The sequence below is a fragment of the Ochotona curzoniae genome, unplaced genomic scaffold (assembly GCF_017591425.1).
Source record: "Ochotona curzoniae isolate NIBS_2020 unplaced genomic scaffold, NIBS_Ocur_1.0 scaffold_2683, whole genome shotgun sequence".
In the NCBI taxonomy this organism is placed as follows: Eukaryota; Metazoa; Chordata; class Mammalia; order Lagomorpha; family Ochotonidae; genus Ochotona; species Ochotona curzoniae.
Window position 1 is genome coordinate 9,220,925 of NW_024467100.1, and position 23,329 is coordinate 9,244,253.

Genomic DNA, 23,329 nt, shown 5'->3' on the forward strand with positions numbered 1-23,329 from the left:
AATGAGCTTTGACACTTGAAGAAAAACTCACAAAACATCAAGTGAGAACAATGGAAAATCCTTCACTGAGGAATGAATTTCAGTATTACCTTCCATCCTTGGTAACTTCCATTGCCACAGGCAGGTTGGAGGAGAGACATCAGAGTCCATCAGCCTCCACTTGGGTTAAACACCTGAGCAGACCAAGGCCCAGAGATCAGACCTTGGGAGTCCTCACTCTCATTCCCATCCTGCAAAGAAGCAGCATCAAGACCAGCTGCCACGTGACAACAGCCCAACTGAATATGCACTGTCTCCACATGGGATGCTCCAGGAGCAGCCAGGATTCAGCAGGCAATGCTCTTGCTGAAGAGGTTTAGCCTGGATGGAATCATGAGGAAATTACCTGAAAACAGAATATAGACCATTGAGTGGGACAACTGACCTGGCATGTCTTCTTCAAGGAGTAACACAACCAAGAGTAGAAGAGCCATGTTGCACTTAGAGGAGTATGCATTTCTTTAGTCCTGTTGAAACAAATGCACCTCCTCATAGTTGTGGTGCCATTGATGGCCATGCCAGGTCAGTTTTCTAACTCAGTGGTCTATTTTCTGGCGTTGCTGAGTAGTTCTTCATGATTCCTTTCAGGTGAAACATCTCCCCAAGAGCATTGCACAGACATAGTCCTGGGTGCTTCCTATCACATCCCATGTGGAGGCAACGAATTCAGTATGTCCACCTCTGCTGTCAGTTAGTTTAGTTAGGCAGGAGATCAACAGGTCTTTCCTTTGGAGAGTCACATCACCGGGTCTGTCATTCAGAAACCTGGAGAATGTCCAGTTGAGAATAGTCAGCTTCTCATTCTGTATTTGTCTTCCTCTGACAAATTGAGAATCCATCAGACATCCGTGCCTGTGGTCAATTGACAAATTGAGAATCCATCAGACATCCGTGCCTGTGGTCATCCATACCTTGTGTTCATTTCTTGGATATGTTTTGATTCCATTTGAGCTGAAGACTTGGATTTGCTGGTAATGTGCTTTGAAAAGGAATAGTTGCTGTCAGAATGCTAATACTAACCAAATTCTGTCTTGCCACAAAGCAACATCTCTCCTTACCAGTATTTTAAATGTAATCCAAATGTTCTTGAGCTATGAAAGAGGACATTTCTCTCCAGATTTTTCATGTGAATCAACAATTTCTTCTGCTGTCAAAGGAACACTGCTTTCTGCAAGTTTAACCTTAATCAAAATATTCCTTACCTATGAAAAACAAAAGCTCATTGGAAAACTTTTAATGTCAATCTACATGATCTTCTGCCACACAAACTAACATTCCTTTCTAGAATGTCAACCAAAACCAAAACTCCCTACTCTGTGAAAACTCTGCATCCCGACCCCCAATTTCCATGTTAATGAAAATGATCTTCTGCCTGAGAACAGCTCTCCTTTGGAGCAACTTAACCTTGACAGAATTTTCTACCGCCATCCACAGGACCCTCTTCCCTGCATTTAAACATGAACCAATATCATCTTGTGTGACAAAAACAACTCTCCATTCTAGAATTTCAATCTTCACCAAACCTTTCTGCAGCTCTGCAAATGTCTCTGCTTTGCAGAAACGTCAGGATAATCCACTTTGTCTTCTGCTGTGAAAACAACTCTCCTTTCTAGCTGTCTTACCTCACCAAAATGATCTTCAGCTTTCAGAAACAACACTGCTGCCCAAGGGTGTAATGCTAATCAAAATTGATTGTGCCAGCAAAAAAAAAAAAAAAAAACCCCAAATCTCCATTCTAGAATTTCAATCTTCACCAATTTCTTATAGCTATGAAAACTGCTTTGCAGAATTGTAATGACTCCAAGTTGTCTTCAAGAATGTAACTCTCCTTCCTCAATGTTTAACCTTGACTCTACTGTTCTTCATCTTTGAAAAAGGACACTCGTTCACAAAGCTTTCATGTGCATCATAATTTTCTTCTCTCATGAAAAACAATTCTGCTTTCTAGATTTTCAACCTTCACCGCAATTTCCTACACTTATGAAAACTCCTGTTTCTCAGAAATGTGGTGTTAATCCAAAGTATGTTCTGCCTTGAAAATGTTTAACCTTAACAAAAAAGCTTCTTCAGCTATGGAAGAGGACTCTCATTCCTAGCATTTTAATGTTCATCAAAATTTATTGTGTGACAAAGAATAACTCCCCTTTCTAGAATTTCAACCATAACCCCAATTTTATTGCAACCTTCCAATTTTGTCTATTTGTAATAAGTTGACTCTTAATCAACATTGTCTTCTGCAATGAAAAAAAAAAAAAAAGGACACTGCTTTCCAGAATTTAAGTTGAATCAAACTTTTCTTTTGCTCACAAAACAAGTCCCCTTTCTGGAAGTTTCTTTATCCTGAAAAGAGACACTTGTTTCAAGAATGTTAACATTAGTCAAAATTTTCTTCTGCTTTAGGAACACAACCATCTTTCCCAGATTTTCAATGTTAATTGACTATAGTCATACGACTAAAAGCTACTTTCCTTTCTAGACTTTTATATTGACTGAAATTCTTTCAGCTCTGAGAGCATCTCGCCAGAATTGTAACTCTAATCAAAATGTCCCTTCGCGGTGACAAACACTTGTTTCAGAATTGTAATGTTAACCAATTTTCATCCACCAAAAAAAAACAAAAAACCCCGAAAAAATAACAAACTAACAAAAAAAAAAAACATAAAAAAAACAAAAAAAGCATACAATGTTCTTTTCCAACTATTTAACCTTAACTGAAATGTTTCAAACATGGAAATTACTCTCCCTAGTTTAACTTTCATTGAACTTTTCTTCGGTTATGACAAAACACTTCTTCCATCTGAAAATTTAATGGTAAGCAAAGTTTTCTTCTGATCCAAGAAAATAAGTCTGGTTTCTAGAAATTTGACATTTTACAAAACTTACTTCAGCTACAAGAAGATAAACGAAACCGCCCAACTCATTCCAGAAATTGACATTCACTGAACATTTCTTCTGCTATGAAAATATCTCTCATTTCCAGAAGTTTAATGCTGTTAACCATTGGATTTTACCATTAAAATTGTTACCAATAACGTTCGACTTGGAGTGTTTTTTTTTTTTGAAGATTTTTTTTGTTGTTGTTGTTGCTGGAAAGGTAACTATATAGAGAGGAAGAGAAAAAGAGAGGAAGATCTTCCATCCAATGGTTCACTGCCCAAGCAGTCACAAAGCCTGGAGCTGAACCAATTCAAAGCCAGAAGCAGGAGCCAGGAAATCCTTCCTGGTCTCCTAAGTGGGTGCAGAGTTCCAAGGCCTTTGGGCCATCCTTGACTGTTTCCCAGGTCACAGGCAGGGAGCTGGATGGGAAGCAATGGCACCAGGATAAGAACCGGTGCCCATATGGGATCCCGGCATGTTCAAGGCAAGAACTTGCACAGCTATGCTATCATGCTGGGCCATGGACTTTCAGTGTTTTTAATTCATTGATTTTTGTCACCATGACATGATCAATTTTGAGAAGCAGACATGGGTGTTAGGGCCTGTCAGGAGGAGGATGGGGCTGCAGGGATCTGCTGTCCCAAGGGAGAAAGCTGGGGAGGGAGAGCCACTCTTCAGGCAGCTAGGGCTGGGCTGCTGGCAACAGCTGGGAAGTGCATCTTCTCCTTGAGGCACAGGACAGCCTAGAGCTCAGGTGGTGACAGGGGAGAACTACCCTGGCCATCAGTGTTGTGGAGTGTGAGAGATCACATCAGACACTCGTGTAGGGTGAGAGGAGGAGTTTAGGGTTTTTTGTTTGTTTCATTGGCGTAGTTTGGTTATAAAAGCTCCTATTACATTGCTATCAACCAGTGTACATCCAGGCCAAAATCAGGGGTTTAAAGCTCTCATCCTCCAATGACATGAATTGGAGGGCAGCACATTACAGTATTTCCAAGCAGTACAAAACCATTAAGTTTCAGGAGGCAGAAAGGAGCTACTGGAGCTCAAAGTTTCCCTATAATTCAATAACCTAACATAGCGTGGTAGGAACAGGTTGGATCTGGTACAAACGGCTCAGTTCCCTTTTCTGCGCGCTCAATAATTGGAGGGAGCTGCCTATGCTGCAGATTAACCTGGCAAGCAGGTCCTAGCCATCAACTGGCTGCACCCCTTGACATTGGATGCTGAAAATGGGTGACTCACGTGAATACCTAAGTCTGTATAAGTCACAGTTGCATGAAGAGTCATCATGAATAATACCAGGTCCTTAGGGACAGGAGGGAGAAGTTCTGCTTTGGTGGGTGGAACTTAAGGGAAGGTGGGTGCAATTCTGACCCAGCCTGTGGTTCCCTGGGCTGGTGCTGCTCAGCCTCCTGATCCCCTTAGCATCCTTTCTCCCAGGAGCCAATGCACTTGTGATGTCCCCATGCCACAGGCCAGGACGAGTGCCCAGGGTCCTTCATGCCCTTCTCCGGGAGCTGTCCTGCATGGGACAGAGGAGAGAAGGGAGCTACTTGTCAGCTATCCCAGAGGATTCAGCGAGGGAATTCCTCACCTGGTTCCCAGTCCCTGCAAACTTGACCTCCCTTTGTGACTTAGCAGAGAGGGAAAGAAACATCCGAAGTAAAGGAGCTGGACAGGAAGGAAGGGCTTCCTTTGCATCAAATGTCTGAAGCACAGAGCGATTCAGACCTCTGAGGGACCCAGATGCTGGAACAGCCTTGGCCTAGGGGGATCCGTTTTGCCTACTCAGGGTTTCAGGACATGTCTGACCCCCAAGTCTCCTTGCTCCCTACCCTCCCTTCTCAGCCTCCTTGCTCTGGAATTGGGAGCCGGAACAGGGATAAATGTGTGTGTTTTGCAGCTGGGTTATTGCTGAGAGTGATACTGAGAACAATACAACAGGAAACACATTTTCCTTTGGAGCAAAAGTTTGTCCGGCAGCCGCATTGTAGGCATAACTTCCTGGTTCCACCCTTGTCCAGGAAACTGCTCTCTCCTGTCTGGTGGGCTGGTGTAGGGCCAGCCTGGCTATCCAAGGGCTGATCTCAGCATCACGGTGGAAGGGGACATCTGGACACTCTCCTGGGAGACAGAATCAGTGGTTCGATGGTGTGGACATGTGTGCCCTGTCATGTGTACACTCTGTGTAGGGAGCAGATGTCAGGTATTTGTGGGTGGAAACATATACACGCTGAGCATCGCCTTTGTGGCTGGTGTTCTCTGCTGCCCAGAGGTTCTAGGTAGGTCTCAGAAAAGGGGCCCTAGGAAATGAACTCATGTGAAGGCAGGGATCTGCATCCTTTCTTGCTGACAGATTACCCTGAGGTGTTGAGGGAGCTGCTTGGTTGTGTGGCCCTGGGCCACCAGACTGGCACCTCAGCTGCCAGCTTTCGGTGCAGCTGTAACTGCATGTGTCAGGGACACCGCTATGATCATCCAGCAACTTCTGGCCTTTGGGAGACTTTTCTGAACCCGAGGCTGCTCAGAGGATGCAGCTTCATGCCAGGATTGTGAGTGCTTTGTGTGTGAATTGCAGGCAACAATATCACATAGATGCAGATTGAGGGGCTGGAGCACTCACCTGCAGCCGAGCATCACTGAATCCCTGAGGAGCAGGCAGGGAAGTGTTTTTCTGGGCAACAAAACTTTTCTGGAGATAAGAGGTTGTGTCTCCAGCTCCAGTGGACTTCCAGTGTGTGTTACCCGGGGTGGCGGGAACCTTTCCTCTCTGTGGCGTCATCACTAAGCAGATGACTTTCAGTGCAAAACTGTTGTTGTTTTTTTTTTTTTTCTTTTGGTTTCTGATTCTCAACATTTGTCAAATTCAGATGCTGGTGTGGCATTGTGAGTTCAGGTTCTGCCAGCTAATGGTCACTGCACTTTGAATTGACTTCCCTCTCATGCACGTGGAAAAGCAGCAGAATGTGATCAAAGTGCTTGGGCCCTTTACATTTGTGGTAATTGAGAGTAGTCTCCAACACAGTAAAATCATTGGATCTTAATCTTGACGTCTATACAAACTGGTAGTGGGATACTCTTCTACATCTAAGGAATCCTTGATAGATTTATTAGAATACTTGCCCCAACCCGAGAGCTATTATGAGTTATTGGAAAATTGGATCAGGTTGTTATCCATCTGTGTATTTCTAAAGAGAAAGAGAATGAGGTGTCATCTCAATTAGGACTCAATAATTAAGCTTGGATATGAACACTGGATTCTTTCTTTGCAAATCACCTAATAGTTTGCCTTCTCCATGTTGGTTATTCTTGATTTAAGATACTCACAGATTCAAGAAGCATTGAAAATTATGTGGGTTGTTCTCTAATGTATCACTGAATTACATACAGGCTTTTGGTATTGAGAACAGGTGGGTCCAACATGCTTAAGGAAGCTATGGGAGAGATTATAGGTAGCATGGTTTTGGGTAAGGCTAATGACCCACCAGTAATTGTATATGCTTATTTTCTGTAATTCACTTGAAAATGTCTTTCAGATTATAATTGCCCATGATTTTGTTTGTTTTGCTCCTCCTGATTATTTACTGATATACTGAAGTTGTAAATCTGGGAAGCTTGTATATCCATGAATAGCTTGACAAATCAGCCTACAACCCTCAGACATACTACCTGGAAGAAGGCCCCATTGGTTTCTGGCTGAGTGGCTGGCACATTTACATAGTGTGATTGTGCTAGTGACTGCTAATGAAACCCAGTCAAGGAGGGAGACAACCTTATCAAGAATGAAACGTGTGGGCAGCAGCACTGTGTACAGCAGGTGAAACTGACTCTGATGCCAGTATGCCACATGGGTGCCAGTTCATGATCTAGCAGCTTCACCCCTGACCTAGCTTCCTGCTAAAGTGCCTGCAGCAGAGAAGCTATCCTGCCCCTACACTCACATTTGAAATCTGGATAAGTTCCAGGCTCCTGGCTACAGCTTGGCTTAGCCCTGAACATTGCAAACATTTATGGCCTAAACCAGTCTCTCTCGCTCTCTCTCATTCTCTTTGTCTCTCAAGTGAATGAGTTTCTGAAAAATGAAAAATATGCCATATGAGTTTCAGGCAAGGCTATTCCTGATGAAATTCACAAATGTGAGAGATTACATTTGAGAAACTTATTCTAAGATACTTGAGTTCTTGAAAAAAGCCCACGTATATTCATGGTTAGTATCTTTTTAAGTTGTAGAATTGAACCAAACTATAAAGAGAAGCACCTTTACGTTTCTTACTCTCCATTGGAGCGGAAATAGAGACTGACCATTGAAGAGTTCTGCTTTTGTAAATGTGTGCTGACTTCTGACTCTGACTTCCTGAAACCTCTGGCAAGCTGCCGTCTTGTCACTCTGAGGTGAATTCTTTTTCTGATAACAGGCATCTACAATTACTGACCCTGACTGGTCCTCATGCTGCTGAGCCTCCTGCTCTTGATCTACGGTGAGTAGGGTAACGAAGAGCTGGGTAAGGGAGACCTCTTCATGGAGAGCTATGGGGACTAATGCCTACCTGGTGATGCTGAGAGGTACTTGGAATGCTGAGGTCTCTAATTCTAACCAAAGCTCAGCGTCAGGCGGTACCGGAAAGCAAAACTTTTGAAAAAAAGAGATCATTTTAATTTTTTAAAAGATTTATTTGTTTTTATTGGAAAGTTAGATTTACAGAGAGAAGGAGATACAGACAGAAAGATCTTCCATACACTGGTTCACTGCCCCAAGTTCACTCCACAATGGCCGGAGTTGAGTCAATCCAAAGCCAGGAGCCAGGAGCCAGGAGCCTCTTCTAAGTCTCCCATACATGGGAGCAGGGACTGTTGGCATTGGACCATCCTCCAGTGCTTTCCCAGGTCCCAAGTAGCGAGCTGTATGAGATATTGAGCAGCCAGGACACAAACTGGTGCACATATGGGATCCCAGTGCATGGAAGGTGAAGATTTTAGCCACTGAGCCATTGTGCCAAGCCCAAGAGATCATTTTAGTTTTATCTGATAGGAAATGCTGGCTATTGATATCTCTTTCCAACAGTAATTCTTTTTTGACACACAGAGAGGACAGATATAGAGATTCCATTCGCTGGCACATATCCCAATGAACACAACATCTAGGGCTGGACCAAGCTGAAGGCAGTAACCTGGAACTCCTTCTGTATTTGCCACATGGGTGTGGGGGTCTAAATACTTGGGCAATCTTCTGATGCTTTCTCACATGCTCTGGAAGGGAGTTGGATTGAGAGTGGAACGGCAAGGACTTGAACTCACACCGCATGCCATCATTGCTGGTGGCAGGTTAATTTGCTGCACCACAATAGTGGCCCCTACCGCCATTAATCCTTCTATTGAAAATTCTTAGCATTTTCAATAGCCACAAAGAATATCCATACAATTAGCATCTCAGCTCCTCCCACTTAAAATTATTTACGTTTACTTGAAAGCCACATTTACAGAGAGAAGAAAAGATAGACATAGCCTTCCGTTTGCTCATTCACTTCCCAAATGGCCACAATGACAAGAGCTGAACTGAGCAGATCCAAAGCCAGGAGCATTTTCCAGGTCTCCCACCTAGCTACAGGGTCCCCAGGGCTTGGACCATCTTCGATTGTTTTTCTGGGCCATAAAGAGAGCTGGCTAGGAAGTGGAGCACCTGGGACACACACCAGTGAATATTTGGGGTGCTGCTACTATGGGGCATTAGCTTGTTGATCCATGGGCCAGCCCCTCCCACTTCCTATGATTTCTATTATTTGATATCATTCCTTGTTAATTCCCCCTTCCTACCATTCCCCCCCTCCAAGTTGCCTCCTGACAATTTCCATTCCTTAGTTTACTCTGTCTCTTGAGGGAGCACTTGACACAGATAAGTACTCCCTTTTCTAGGAATACTTTTTCGCTTGGTTCCCAGAACACTGTATTCTAATGCTTTTAATTTTTTAAACCTTAGGAATACCTCCTTTGCCAACATCTACTCCTTTTATTTCCTTGAATTTCTGTCTCACTTCCTCTGCCTTTCCATCTCTAGGGATTGGTTACGTTTCCATGATCAGGTACTACAATGTCTGTGCTCACTTCTCAGATGCCTCAGATTCTGTAGTCACCATGACACTCCTTAGGGTACACCTTCATTTTTCTTTTCTAGTAGCACTCGCCTAACAAACTTACTTTTCTGTATTTACACCTGTGCTTAACTGGATTCATCTAACTTTTTTTTAAAAAAGGTACCTCTCTCGTCCTCCATTAACCTGTTCTCCTTTAAATGTAGGATTCCAAATCTTAGGTGTCCTTTTACAGTAACAGGCAGACCACTTACATTTTTTTAGTCCTATTTTTCTCTGTGTGAATGTGTTTAAGATTTATTTCTTTTCATTGGAAAAACAGATTTATAGGGAGAAAGAGAGAAAGAGCTTTCATCTGGTAGTTCACTCCCCAAATGACCACAATGCCTGGAGCTGTGAGCTGATCTGAAGCCAGGATCCAGGAGCCTAGTTTGGGTCTCCTACTTGGGTGCAGGGCCCCAAGCCTTGGGCCATCCTCCATGCTTTCCCAGGACATAAGCAAGGAGCTAGATGGGAAGTGAAGCAGTCAGGACATGAACTGCCCCCCTAGTGGGATGCCAGTATTTGTGGGTGGAAGATAAGCCAGTTAAGCCATGAGCCAGACCCCATTTTTCTGTTCTTGATGACCACTATTTTGTACTTCTTCCTTTCACCTGAAAACTGTGCCTCTTAACTGAATTTATATCCCTGCCAAATATTTCATAGGAGCAACAATAATTTTTTTTTCATTTTTTTCCACAACTTTATCTAATAGTCCTGCTATCTTTGCAGTCACACATTCCATTCTCTTTGCCCAACTCTGAATACACAAACTCTCCAATGGTGCACGGGACACAAAGCCCTCTTCTTTTCAAAAGCTATTTCATTATCAAAATATTTCTCTGTTCTAGATTATTTCCATAAAACATGCTACTGTATTGTTACCTGATGGTCTCCTCCATTTTGTTTCATTTCTCTGTTTCCGTTTATCACGTCTTAAGTTTTGTTTCACTTCCTCCTCTCTTTAAGCTTTTTTTTTCACAGTAGTACATTGAAATTTGCTTTTTTGAAGACATCTGAATTTTCGACAGAGCTTTGGAGTGCTATTATGATCACCAGCACAATCAAAACGGCAATTTTTCTGACATGTCTGAAATTCCCTCATGCTTGAAATCATCTTATGGCCAAATCCAATATTCCTAATCACTGCCGATGTTGAACCATCATAAGCCCTTGGGCTTCTGAACCCTTTCTTGAACCTGCTTCAATCTTTCAAATTAGCACTTCATTGAAATTACTCTTGGTACCACTACCTCCTCCAAGTTGCCTCCTGACAACTTTCATTCCTTAGTCTACTCTACCTTTGGGGGGGCACTTGACACAAACGATTACTTTTTCGCTTGGTTCCCAGAACACCGTATTTTAATGCTTTTAATTTTTTAAAAAAAGATTGATTTATTTACTTTCATTGGAAAGTTAGATATGCAGAGAAGAGACTGTCCTAAGATATTCTGAAATTCAATTATCTGCTTTTTTTCCCTACAGCACTAATCAATCCCTGAAATAACATTGCATATTAATTTCTAATTGGTTTTCACTCTCATTATAATATAAATTCCTTGGAAGACAAGACCAATATTCTTGTTCATTCCTATAACCCTGTTTCATGCACAATGCCTGGCCTATGGAAAGCAATCAAAACTTTCCAGAAGCTTACAGAAAACATGATTATTATCCTAATTCATTTCCATCAATTTCTTCTTCCCTCTAAGGAGCTTGTTACTCAAAAACAAAAACCAAAGAACCACATTTATTCTAGACAAATAGGTATTCCAGATTACTAAATGGATCATAATGAGACAATATTTACTGAATGTTAAGCAAAATCTAGGCACTTTTTATGCAGTTTGTGATTATCAAGTTATTTAACCCTCATGAAAAGTCTGTGAGGTAGGCATGTTTCATAGAAAATAAATTAAAACACAGAAGTGAAGCATTTTTCCCAGGATCACACAGCTTGTAAGAGGAAGAGTGAGGATTCAAACCTATGCTATTGAGCTTCAAAACCTTTTTGACCACTATGTCATAACATGAGAGCGCCAAATACTGACAAAGGAGAGACTAGTTAGAGAAATCTGAATTTTTTTTCCTCTGCACTTCTCTAGCTTCTCGAGCTGAGGTTGGTAAACAAAGGTGCCCCTAGTCTTGAGTATGAGATTGTGCACTGTCTGCATTGTTTATCTGTTATTTCTGAATCACTGTTACATTTAAGAGGTGATGGGAGGGAGAATGAGAGGCTGGAAGAGGCACCTGCTAGTTGTTAAGGTCCAAGGCACCTTTTGCTCATCACAGGTAACAAAAGTCATTGGAAATTATTTTATGACCACAAGAAAGTCAGGTGCTGTTCTGTGCATGAAGAGAAATGTGTGAAAGAAGAGAGATGGAAGGAAAAGTAAAGGAAGGAAACAGGAGGAGCACAAGCAGAGAGACAGAAGAAAGGAAGGAAAAAAGGGGAAAAGTTGAGGAAGGAAAGCCAGTAGAGACATGCGAGGGGCACAGGAAGAAGGTATATTATTGGGGTGTACTTGTAGGAGTTGAAATTCATGTTCTTGTGGATTTGCTGCTCTGTATTCACTTCTCCTGAATTCTTTTGCAGCTCTACTTTGTGAACCAACCGGTGAGTTTCACTTCCCTTTCTTCTTCATGGTCTATGGGTGCTTGGTCACTCATAGCAGCGGTGGACAGTCTGCCTGTCCGAGAGACATCTGGGTGACACCTGCTGAGATGTACAAACATCAGTAGCTCCCCTGGGCCCCAGCTGCTCTGTATTCACCCCAGTTTCTGCACTTAGCTTGTGTCTGCTCTACTAGGTGAGCAGACTCATAAAGAACACAGTCTTATTTCTGGGAAGTCCCAACACAGTGAGGGAGATGACATATGCACATGGACGGCAGAGGGCGCTGAAGATTCCTGTCAGAAGAATCTCCATCCCTCCAACTTCATAAGACCTTTTGCACCCCATTAGGGACACACATTCACTGAGAACACTCTGTAATCAAGTCTCAGGCCACAGGTGAAAGGAATGAAGTGGTACTGCTGTCTCCTTTTTTATTTTTAGCTTTACTGCAGCCACATCTGTTGCCCCACTTACATTTTCTTTGTCTCAAACATTATGCAAACTTAACTCAACACTCTCATCCTGTTTTGAAGTTTTGTCTTTACCAGGGGAGAAAATTTTCCTTCCCCAAAATGGAATCTTTCATTAAAGCATGTTCAGATCTAACATAGGTAAGAATTGCTTGTTTGTACATAAACTGCTAAGCATGGGCTTAAAAAAGGTTGTCCTGCCACTTGCAAGTGCAACTGGGGAGTTCAAAACCAAGAACTCCTGTACCATGGAGCTGTTCAACTAGGATTTCTGGATTTCTCACCTGACCTTTTTCTACCTTAGACCACATGTTAATGCTATGCCTGCCTCAGGTTTGACATCTTCTACCTACAAGCCCAGGTTCCCAATCCTAACCTTAGAAATCCAAAACCACATCAAAGATGCAGAAACCATTTCTGCCACTAGGTATTTTCCACGTGAAAAATTAACTAAAACAAGCCCTGAACTGCATGACTGAGCTCCATATGGAAATGCAGACCCTTATAATCAGGCCTGTCCAGTTACCTACCCATCCTTGCTCAAAAGACAGTCAGATGACAGGTGCTTCCCCTCAGGCCCGTGGCAATCAAGAATAGAACAGCGAGTCTCATGGATGGGATCTTCTATACCCCACGACAAGCAAACATTGGTGCCAAGAATGAAAGTGATGCTTTGAAGGTCCTAGGGGAAAACCTGTTCGGTAGGAAGGCTTGGAGATTGCAGATACAGGTCTAGAAATCACCCATCTGGTATCGAGAATACTTGCAGTTTTTTAAAATGTTTTTTATTTTTATTGGAAAGGCAGGTTTACAGAGAGAAGAGACAGAGAGCAAGATCTCTCGGCTGGTTCAATCCCCAAGTGGCTGCAACGACTGGGGCTGAGCCAATCTGAAGTCAGGAGCCAGGGGCCTCTTCTGAATCTCCCAAACAGGCACAGCGTCTCAATGTTTTGGATCATTCTCTCCTACTTTCCCAGGCTAAAGCAGGGAATTGGTTGGGAAGTCTATCATCTGGGACACAAACCAGCACCCATATGGGATCCTGGTGCATGCAAAGTGAGAATTTAGCCACTGAGACATCACACCAGGCCCAGCACTTGGAATTTTGTGATATGGATATACAACAAAATACTGTTTACACACACACACACACTCACACAAAAGAAAAAAAAAAAACAAAGAAATCCGACCCAGTGTGATACGCTAGTGGCTAAATCCTCACCTTGCGTCTGCTAGGATCCCATATGCATGCCACTTCATGTCCCAGCTGCTCCACTTTCCATCCAGCAACATTCTTTGTGGCCCGAGAAAGTAACAGAGGATGGCCCAAGGCCTTGGGACCCTGCACCCACATGGGAGACCCAGAAGAACCTCCTGACTCCTGGCTTCTGATCGGCTAAGCTCAGGCTGTTGAGGACACTTGGGGGTAAACTAGTGGACTGAAGATCTTTCTCTCTGTCTCTTCTCCTCTCTGTAAACCTGCCTTTCCAATAAAAATAAATTTTAAAAAATAAATCTTGTTTTGCAAGAAATTGGATGCAATTAGAGACCATTATGCTTAGTGGATAACCCAGTCCCCAAAAGACAAATATCACAGTTGCCCTGGCTTGTGGTAATTAACACACAGAGTAAAAAAATGTAGTGCATGTGAGTGAAGTTGACATTTTGAGATTTGATTTCTGTTTATAGCGCTTGTCTGTACTCGTGAGGAACAGTGCTTCTTCTACTTACAACTTGTTGAATTATTTACTTGCTGGAGGATCAAACGGGTGCTTATAAGGTGAAGGTATGCCATTGTATAAATTAAGAGAACAAATAAGAAGAAGGAGGAGAAGAATGAGAGCCAGAAAGACAGGGATGGTAGGATGTAAAGTATAACTAAACTCTTAAAACAGTATATATGTAATACATTAAAGTTACTCCTCTTACATAACTAAAACTTTAAAAATGTTCTGAAGGGCACAGTCTGAGAGGTAGATTATCAAATGCCCAAACAGCCACTGCTGTCGAAGATTGTGACATTGGGTGCGGCTGTGCAGCTGAGAGAGGTAAGGAGATAAGTGGGGGCAGAAAACAACTTTAGCCATCTTTATTCTTCCCAAACAGCCCTTAATGCCCAAATGAGGACATACGAGACTTGAGATATGGATTAAATTTGATCCTTATATCCAGGTTTCTAGAAAAATTCGTACAGAAGTCCTAGATCAGGGAGCTGGGATGCGGGGATGGTGTATTCAGGGGTCCCGTATTCCGTCTTTGAAAGAGAGAATGTGGGTCTGAAATGTCAAAGCTATGTTCTAATTCTTCTCTCTAGAACAGTTTCCAACACCTGTGTTGACATTCGACCAACCCAGTCCTATCGAGGGGAGCCCAGTGACCATGATTTGTAAGATTGGGTCCGCTCCACAGAAGCCTCAGCTCCAGCTCCAGTTTCGCTTCGAGAAAAATGGCCAAATCCTACAGCCACGCAGTAGCTCCTCAAAACTCCACATCCCAATCATAAAGAAGGAAGACTCAGGCTCTTACTTGTGTGAGGCATATGCTGTGGACCAAGACGTTGCAAAAAAGAGCATGAACACCTACTTAAATGTGCAGAGTGAGTAACCAGGAACTGTGCTTGTGGGGTCAGAGTTGGGGGAGGAGAGTGGAACCAGGACATCTCCTGCCCCCTGGGATGGTGGACATGACAGAGGGGACCTTCCATCCTTTCTGGTATCCTTCTCTCTGTAGGCTCAACATGGTGAAGTGGTAACAGAAGGCTGAGGGCAAGAAGTGGGTGCAGTAGACTATTAGAGAAGGGAAGTAAAATTCAGTCTTGAAAGATAAATGGCCAAAAAAAAAAAAAGGTACTTTGTGACTCTGAGCATGTCATCCTCACTCATTCTTAGCTTTGCATATACACAGTATGCCAAATGCCAAAGTCTACTGCCTATTGCAGGCTAGGTTTTCCCAACCTTGCAAAATCTCAACACTGGTGAAAGTTGACCACAGCCACAACAAATCCACTCAACAACTCATATGCATTAGGCCATGTTCAAGGGTTTCATGTACACTGTTTCTTGATCCTCCACAACTGACAGAGATAACTATCATTACCGCCTCCATTTTACAGATGGGAAATGAAGCTTCAGAGAAGTTAATTTGAGCACACACAGACCATAAGGGTTGGAATCAGCACTCAAACCCAAGCAGCTGGGTTTGCAGCTATGGTAATCACTATACTGTATTATTGAGGCTTTCAAAAAATGAGAGCCTGGAAGGTCAGAGTAGTGAGTTCATTACCATAGGAAGGAAGATAACACTTTATTCTATTATCTTTCTTACACTTCCTCCATTGACCCAACTAACGCGAATTCCAAATCATTAAAGCACTTCTTTTTTTTTTTTTGCTTTTAATTTTTTTTTATTAATTGTATTGCATTATGTGACACAGTGTTATGGGCATTGGGATTTCCCCCGCCCCTCCCCGAACCCTCTCCCCATGGTGGATTTCTCCACCTTGTTGCATTACCACAGTTCCAATTCAGTTGTGGTTCTTTCATTGGAAATATTTACCAAGCATAAAGTCTAGTTTCTTATTATCCTAGTGGGTTCAACGATTTCTTGGTGAGACCATCTCTGGTCTGAAGGTAAATCCAGCTAAGCTTCATCCCAAGGCTTTAAATTATTTTTTATATTAATTATGTTGCATTATGTGACACAGTTTCATAGTGTCTGGGATTCCCCCAACCCTCCCATGTCCTCCCCCCATGGTGGATTCCTCCACCTTGTTGCAGCATTACAGTTTCAATTAAGTCAAGATTCTTTCTTTGCATACCTATATCAAGCATAGAGTCCAGTAACTTATTGTCCAGATAAATTTAATGGTTTCTTGGGGAGACCATCTCTGGTCTAAAGGTAGAACTACTTCATTGACATATCAATTTCAATTTCAATTTATATACAGAACTGTAAAGCACCCCTTCTTGCCTGCCACAGTTTCAACAACATAAATCATTGACTTTGTCATTACAACCTTTGCTTTCAGGATCATCATGCTGACCCCTTGTCTCCCTATTAAAGATCCTCCTACAACATCTTGTGTTCATGCAGGAGTCCCTGTCTCTGATGTGAGCTTGGAGATTTGGCCTCCTGGGGGACAGGTGATGAAAGGAGACAAATTGATTTTCATCTGCTCAGTTGCTGAAGGCACAGGAAACATCACCTTCAGCTGGTACAAAGGGGCCCCAAGTCTGAGACTGGAAACAAAGATTCAGTTTTCACAGAGAGCGGAATTTGAGGTCCTTTCAGCGAGAGAGAGTGATACTGACCGGTATTACTGTGCGGCTGACAATGGCTCTGGCTCTGGTCCCAGCCTCAGTGGGCTGGTGAGCGTCAAGGTCAGAGGTAAATCCTATCTCCTGCTGCTCAGCTGCCAAACCTTAAACTGGGCTGCATGCGTCCCTGGGGCAACTTGAAGAAGTTCAGTGAGCCTGAGCCTTTGTGGACAGTGCTTATGAGTCTGTCATGTCATTCACAACCCTCCCTGACACTCCATCATCTCTCTCAGTTCCAGTGTCTCGTCCTGTCCTCACCCTCAAGGCTCCCCAGGACCAGACTGTGGTGGGAGACGTAGTAGAGCTGCATTGTGAAGCCCTCGGAGATTCTCCTGTGATCCTATACCGGTTCTATCATGAAAATATTACTTTGGAGAAGAGCCCAGGCCTGTCTGGGCGAGGAGTGTCCTTCAACCTCTCGCTGACTGCAGAACATTCTGGAAACTACTCCTGTGAAGTTGACAATGGCCATGAGGTCCAGCGCAGTGAAGCGGTGACACTCAATGTTAAAGGTACAGCTCTGATTGTGGAATTATCCTGGTCAATGTTTCCTTCCCAGATTCCTGATAGTGGCTCAGTGATACCACACTGCTTCCGTTCATGTGCTATCAAAGATAGCTGGTGGTGTTGTCATGCAGGCTAAGGGCCTGTCTTCTCCTTTCACTAAATTGATAGCCTGTAAGTTCCTAGATACATAAATAAAAAATATCCTTGAAAGAGCAGATTTTGGGCACAGTGCCTGCCTAAGAGCTCTTTATTCCAAACTGGGAATCCTCCCTCTCAACGTCTCATGTCCAGGTCTCTTTCCACAGCGTCCACTGGAGGCACAAGTGATCGTCTTACTGCAGGAGTCCTTGAGGGGCTGCTGGGCAGTCTTGTCCCAGCTGCTATGGCTCTGTTAGTTTGCTGCTTGTTCAGGAAAAAGATAGGTGAGTATTTGAATAGTTCAGTGTAGTTTGTTACTGTGACCCTTTGTTTCTTATGGACACAAGGTGATTTGTGATAAACATGCTTCAAAATGAGTACGTGCTGTGAGCTGCCTTGCCTGTCTTGCTCACAGCTTGCTCCCAGTGTGTAGGAAGAGCTTTAGGAAAACTCTCGTCCCTCGTACACTCTCGGTTGAGATTCAGCTGCTGTCTTGTGCTTCTGTGATTTAATTCTCATACAGAATGCAATCAGTTAAAACATAATTAATCAGCCACCAAAGGAGAAAAACCCACAGCAGCTGCAGCTCTAAAGGCCATGCCCTGGTTCTGTTCATCTCACAGTATCGTCCCACACTTTCCCTTCTCTCTGAGATGCTCAGAACCTGTAGCCACATGCTGTACTCATTTTGTGATCTTTCTCACTGTTCAGCAGAGATGTCATCTTTTAAAAGAGTTTGATTCCCCGTGTCACATAGTCTGTCGTTCTATTATCAGTTCTGGTTCGTGTAGCTTCCCACCACATCATAATTGGCAGTATTTTTTGTATATTAGCCTTGGTCTTATATTCTCCATTAACCATGTTAGAGAAGGGGCAAAAGAAAACAATAGGAGATTATTATTTAATTTCCAAGCTTTTCCAGCATCTTATCTTATCCATAATATAACTTGTCCAAGGACTTTTGTTGTGGTAAGTTTGGGTGGTATCATTCCCCCACCAAAAAAACCAAAATGTAGACACAGGGTTCAGCTCTAGTATTTATTGGCCCTTTTGGATATGAATCTGCTTGTTTGTGAGGTGAGAGCTCTGTAAATGGTTGCTGGGATGTCCTGGAATGGGGCATGTCCCCACACAATGGCAGTATGGAGGAAGCCACTGATGAGTTCACTCCTTTGTCTGACTTACAGGAAGATGCTCAACCAGGAATCCACAAAGGTGAGGCCTCTCTCTCTTTTTTTTTGTATGTTCATAATAATAAAAAAAAAAACTTTAAAAATTTCAGTTGTGTTCTCTGATGAGTTTTTATCCTATCTCATGACCCAAACTCACCTAGGTTCTCCTACTGGCAACCTTGAATATTTATATGTTATTTCTCTCTCTCTCTCTCTCTTTTTTTTAACATTAACTTTAAATCCTTTCATGGTTTTTCCAGTTGATTCCCTTCAACAAAAAGAAAGTGACATTAATCTGACCAGAATGATGTATTTATTCAGTCAACCATTACCTGTTGGTCTGTAAGTTCTTCCACTGACTGCTCAGAGATGTAAAAATATGAAAATATCTGAAACATTTTAAAATAAACATGATATAAACAAATGTCTGAGATGTAAGACAGAGTAATAAACATAACACAAATTGTTATGAAATTCTTTAGAAGCTTAGAGGATGAAAATAATTGAAATCCAATGTTTGATATTTCTAGTGTGTTACTGTTTATGCCAACAACAAACAGATTTTTCCTCTTTCTGGGGTATACACATGGCCATTGTCTTCTGCTCCTTCCTTGAATTTCTTTTGTGCCTGACCATCTGAGATGAATCAATATTTCTGTTATTTCATATGCACTGGGCACCTAGAAAGTGCACTGTCCAGGGGTGTGGAATATCACGGTGGGTCAGACAAGGAAGGATCTCACACACATGGAGTAGTGTGCACTCTCCAGTGCCTCACCCAGCCCATGCACAAGGGACAGCTGTGGCTTGCACCCCAGAACTGTGCCTCCTTATGGCCAATTTTCATGGGAATCAGTGTTCTGTTTAAGACCCTTTCTTTTTTCAATGTTAATTGCTATTATTAATTTCCATGATACACTTTTGTAGGTTTAGGGATTCTCCCTCCCCTTCCTCTTCCTTCTACTCCATTTTCCCCGTCTACCATCTAACCCCATATTATTATAGTGCTATAGTCCCTTACTAACCAACACAAGTCTAACATTCTGCTATTCAAGTGTGTCCTGGCATTGTAGGTAATAACAATGGCAGCAAATCTAGTATCAAATTGTCGAGGTATATTTATCAGTTTCACTGAGAGTTCCCCTTTTTATTTGGGAGTATTAATGCATAATATAATATATCTTCACTTTTTGGTACAAACTTTCTGGTTTATCTATGAGAATATATGTATAGACTTGCTTACTTATAGATCAAGATCCTTTCTAAAGCTCTGTCCTTCAGTTCTTAAACTCTTATATGGCAGAGTCTTGGATATCTGAGTTTCTACCTAAAACAGATAACATGTGTTTCTGTATTTGCAGGAGTTTCCCTAGCCCTGTACAGCAAGAATCTATTCACCTCAACTCACTTGCTCCAGAAAACTTGCAGCCTGTATATGAAAATGGTGAGACTGCCCTAGGACCCTGACCCAATATGAGTACACAAGTTGGGACGGGGCCATGGTGTGATGTTTGCTAGCCCTGCTTGGTTATGCTTCAAACTCCTCTACAAATACATGACTCATCTATGTTAGTGGCTATGATTGGTGGTAGACATCAAGTGAGTTAAGTGAGAGAATGGACTATGTCAGTGCTGTGGTGCTTTCCTTCTTTTTCAGTGAATACTGCAAGTGGCGATGGGGTTTATTCATTGGTATATGAAATCCAGCAGGAATTGAACTCAGCACCAAGTAAGACATAGTCTCACTGAATTTGTTTCTTTAAGATTTTATTTTTTTTATTATTATTTTTTTATTGGAAAGGCGGATATACAGAGAGGAGAGACAGAGAGGAAGATCCTCCGTCCGAAGATTCACTCCCCAAGTGAGCGCAATGGCCGATGCTATGCCGATCCGAAGCCAGGAGCCTCTTCCGGGTCTCCCACACAGGTGCAGGGTCCCAAAGCCTTGGACCGTCCTCGACTGCCCTCCCGGGCCACAGGCAGGGAGCTGGAAGGGAAGTGGGGCCGCCGGGATAGAACTGGCGCCCATATGGGATCCCGGGCGTGCAAGGCGAGGACCTTTAACCACTTGCGCCACCGCGCTGGGCCCCTGAATTTGTTTCTGATGTTTCTGTTTCCTGGAACCAAAAAGACAGTTAGTGGTTGAGCATGATATCATAGCAACTCCCAGTAGTGGAGTTGCGGCTGCCCTTAGAGCTGATTATATACATGTTGTACCTAGCTAAAGACTGAACTGTGGTCTGGTAGCTGCAGGAATACAGCCTAACCATGATGCTATCCTGGCCTACTTTATGCTCCACTTTCTGGTCATTCGGCACCATTGGAGGTGATGCCCTCTTTGAGTAGCTCTGCAAATCCCTGCAACACCAGCACAGCTGCCTGCTTGCTGATGTTGTTTTATATTGTACAAAAATGGCCCACAAATATTGGGAGGCCTCCTGACAAAGGATATGAAGCCTACTTGAACCCTCCCCCACAGACTGCCAGTGTTTCTCTGGATACCAAGAGAACCACATTGGTATAGGAAGAAAAACAAGATGGAAAATATTGATTGAAATCAATCTGTGGAGCTAGGTGATAGAAGAGGCAGGCTTTATTAGCATGAGTTCAGTAAAAGACTTTAAGACATACATCAAATCTCACAGACGTTATCTTTCTGTCCACAGTTGAGCCTCCCAGAACATGTATGGAAAATCAGGTGAGTGAGAGTCCTTTCTCATGTTCTCTTTCTGCCCTCTCTGAGGGCTGGTTCTCAAAATTTTAAAATTACAGACACTTAGGAGGAGCAAAAGGTCTCATCATCCTTTGCCTCCCAACACATTTGGAGGCAAAAGAATTTAGTTACAACAATGAGGTGATATGCATTCACTACAGCTATAGACATTGGGATGTCTAACAGTTCAGTCTCAGTTCATACCTAGTATAGAAACTACATTTACTTGAAAACCTTTATCTTAGTCTGCCAGTGAGCCACACACTTGACACTGTATAGTGAAGTTAACAAACCAGCTGGAGCAAGCTGTATCAGTATTGAATGTAGCTAAGCTAAAAAAGATTGTGTCATGAGAACCTATTCATTTGTTAGCCTTGAACAATTCAGGCTACCATTGATAATGCAAAAATACTTTGTAACACCTACAGGAATTGCAACTCCGTGCATGTGTATAAAGACAGTGGATGTTTTTCAGTTTTATTTAGTGTGATGTGGCTGCCAGAAAACCCAGGATGGCACTCCAGTCCTTGGTAAACCCCAGTGACATGCTAAAGTTAGTTTGTGAATAAACCTGACATTCCTAAATAATGACTGTTCCTAGATTTACCCAACAATGGCCCACGGAATGAGCAAGGGTCTTGTACACTTGAATCAGTTTGTCTCCCATCAGGAGCACTTGCACTGCCCACCTGTAGAATTCAGGGCCTTTGAAAAAATGCAGGTGTGGAGCCACATTCTCCAACACGTTGGCATGTATTGCTGCCTTGTGTGCCATGAGAGGATGGGGGGAGCACTGAAGGGTGGGGAAGGACCAGTGGAGGGCAGATTCTACTTGTCTTCCTTGCTCTGGTCCTATTCCTGTGTGTTTTCTTCCAGGCATCCTCAGATGTTTATGCTGTGGTGAGGAAGGAAGACTTTACAGATGAGGACTATGAAGATGCAATGTAACGTGATGCAAGATTGTTCTTTGAAAGACATCTGTCTCTGAGCCTTGGATCCAATATGTTCTTCAGAGTTCCTGGAAGATACGCTCCCACCACACCTCACCCAGGTGCTTTCCTGCAGGACACTATTTCTTCTCCTACCATGAAGCTGGCACCAGTGGCCCAGACCTTGGAGGAATCACCCAGAAGAACCAACACAGAAATAGTAGTGAGAGGGACTTGGTTACCCACACCAGACTCTTGCTGGTTCCTTTGGGAGCAGGTCAAATTGTTTTCTTCTTTTTGTGTGTGTGTCTCTGTAATTTTTTTAAGATTTATTTTATTTTTATTGGAAAGTCAGATATACAGAGAGGAGCAGAGATAGAGAGCAAGATTTTCCATCCGATGATTCACTCCTCAAGTGGCCGCAAGGGTTGGCGCCTTGCTGATATGAAACCAGGAGCCCAAAGGCTCTTAGTCTCCCACACGGGTGCAGGGTCCCAAGGCTTTGGGCCGTCCTCAACTGCTTTCCCAGGCCACAAGCAGGGAGCTGGATGGAAATTGGGACTGCTGGGATTTGAATCGGCATCATCGGGGATCCCAGCATGTGCAAGGCGAGGACTTTAGTCACTAGGCTACCGCACTAGGCCCTCTCTTACTTCTTTTTACGTGAGTAAATAGTGTGGGGTAAGAGAAATTGGGATCTTAACGTGGAGAGACAGTGAGGCTTAAAGTGCATGAACCCAAAGTTAGCTATGCCCACCAATTCATGCAAATGCTTTCTGCACTCACACAGCGAGAAAGTCCTACCCTGCCACATCTTGTTTTCCATCTAAAATCAGTTTTTAAACAAAGTTTCATCAGAGGTTATCATGATTAGTTTCAATTCCAAAGACATATTTTATATACAAAGGCCAACGTAAAGATCCATTTGTAAGTTTCACCACATCCGACGTTTTGTGTTTGTCAGTCTCTGAGAGCTTTACAAATACGGCGTTTATTGTTTTATTCATGTACTTTTAAAGTGTGGCAAAGTGGTTTGAAGACTGTGTCTTCACAACCTAAAATGATTTACAAGTTCATGAAATAAAAACCGAATTGGTCCAACAAGCTAACATCACAAAGTGAAAACCATTGTGAAAAATTCAGCATTTCTACATTTTTGGATAAACACTTGATCGGTACATGTAAATATGTAGATATTTAGGAGTATATCTATTTTAAAAACTACTGTGAAGTATTTTAATTCTGTATTAGACATATTACCCTATCTTGAAAGGCTGAATTGTCTTCTGTTATGCAGATTAATCATGATATATATTTTACTGTGTTAAATACAAATCACAAAATTGGTTATGCTAGCTATTTTTATGTGTTCAGTGGCATTAAGTGCTATAACATATTCTAATGCTTTTCACCATCCATAGAC

General features: G+C 42.7%; 1 protein-coding gene across 2 annotated transcripts; it reads left to right on the top strand.

Annotated features, from left to right (window-relative positions):
* Nucleotides 1–7,297: 7,297 nt before the first annotated feature.
* On the top strand, nt 7,298–22,224 carry FCRL1 (Fc receptor like 1). 2 transcript variants are annotated; one of them, XM_041003370.1, is made up of 13 exons: nt 7,354–7,397; nt 11,641–11,661; nt 12,195–12,272; nt 14,090–14,179; nt 14,446–14,727; nt 16,224–16,517; nt 16,681–16,959; nt 17,260–17,376; nt 18,280–18,307; nt 19,626–19,708; nt 19,922–19,993; nt 20,931–20,962; nt 21,854–22,224. In XM_041003370.1, the coding sequence occupies exons 3-13, from the start codon at nt 12,254–12,256 to the stop codon at nt 21,923–21,925; spliced, it is 1,368 nt and encodes a 455-aa protein (XP_040859304.1). In that variant the 5' UTR covers nt 7,354–7,397; nt 11,641–11,661; nt 12,195–12,253; the 3' UTR covers nt 21,926–22,224. The 2 variants fall into 2 exon arrangements, with proteins under 2 accessions (XP_040859305.1, XP_040859304.1); XM_041003371.1 differs by lacking the exons at nt 12,195–12,272; nt 14,090–14,179 and having other exon boundaries at nt 7,298–7,397.
* The last annotated feature ends 1,105 nt before the right edge of the window (nt 22,225–23,329 follow it).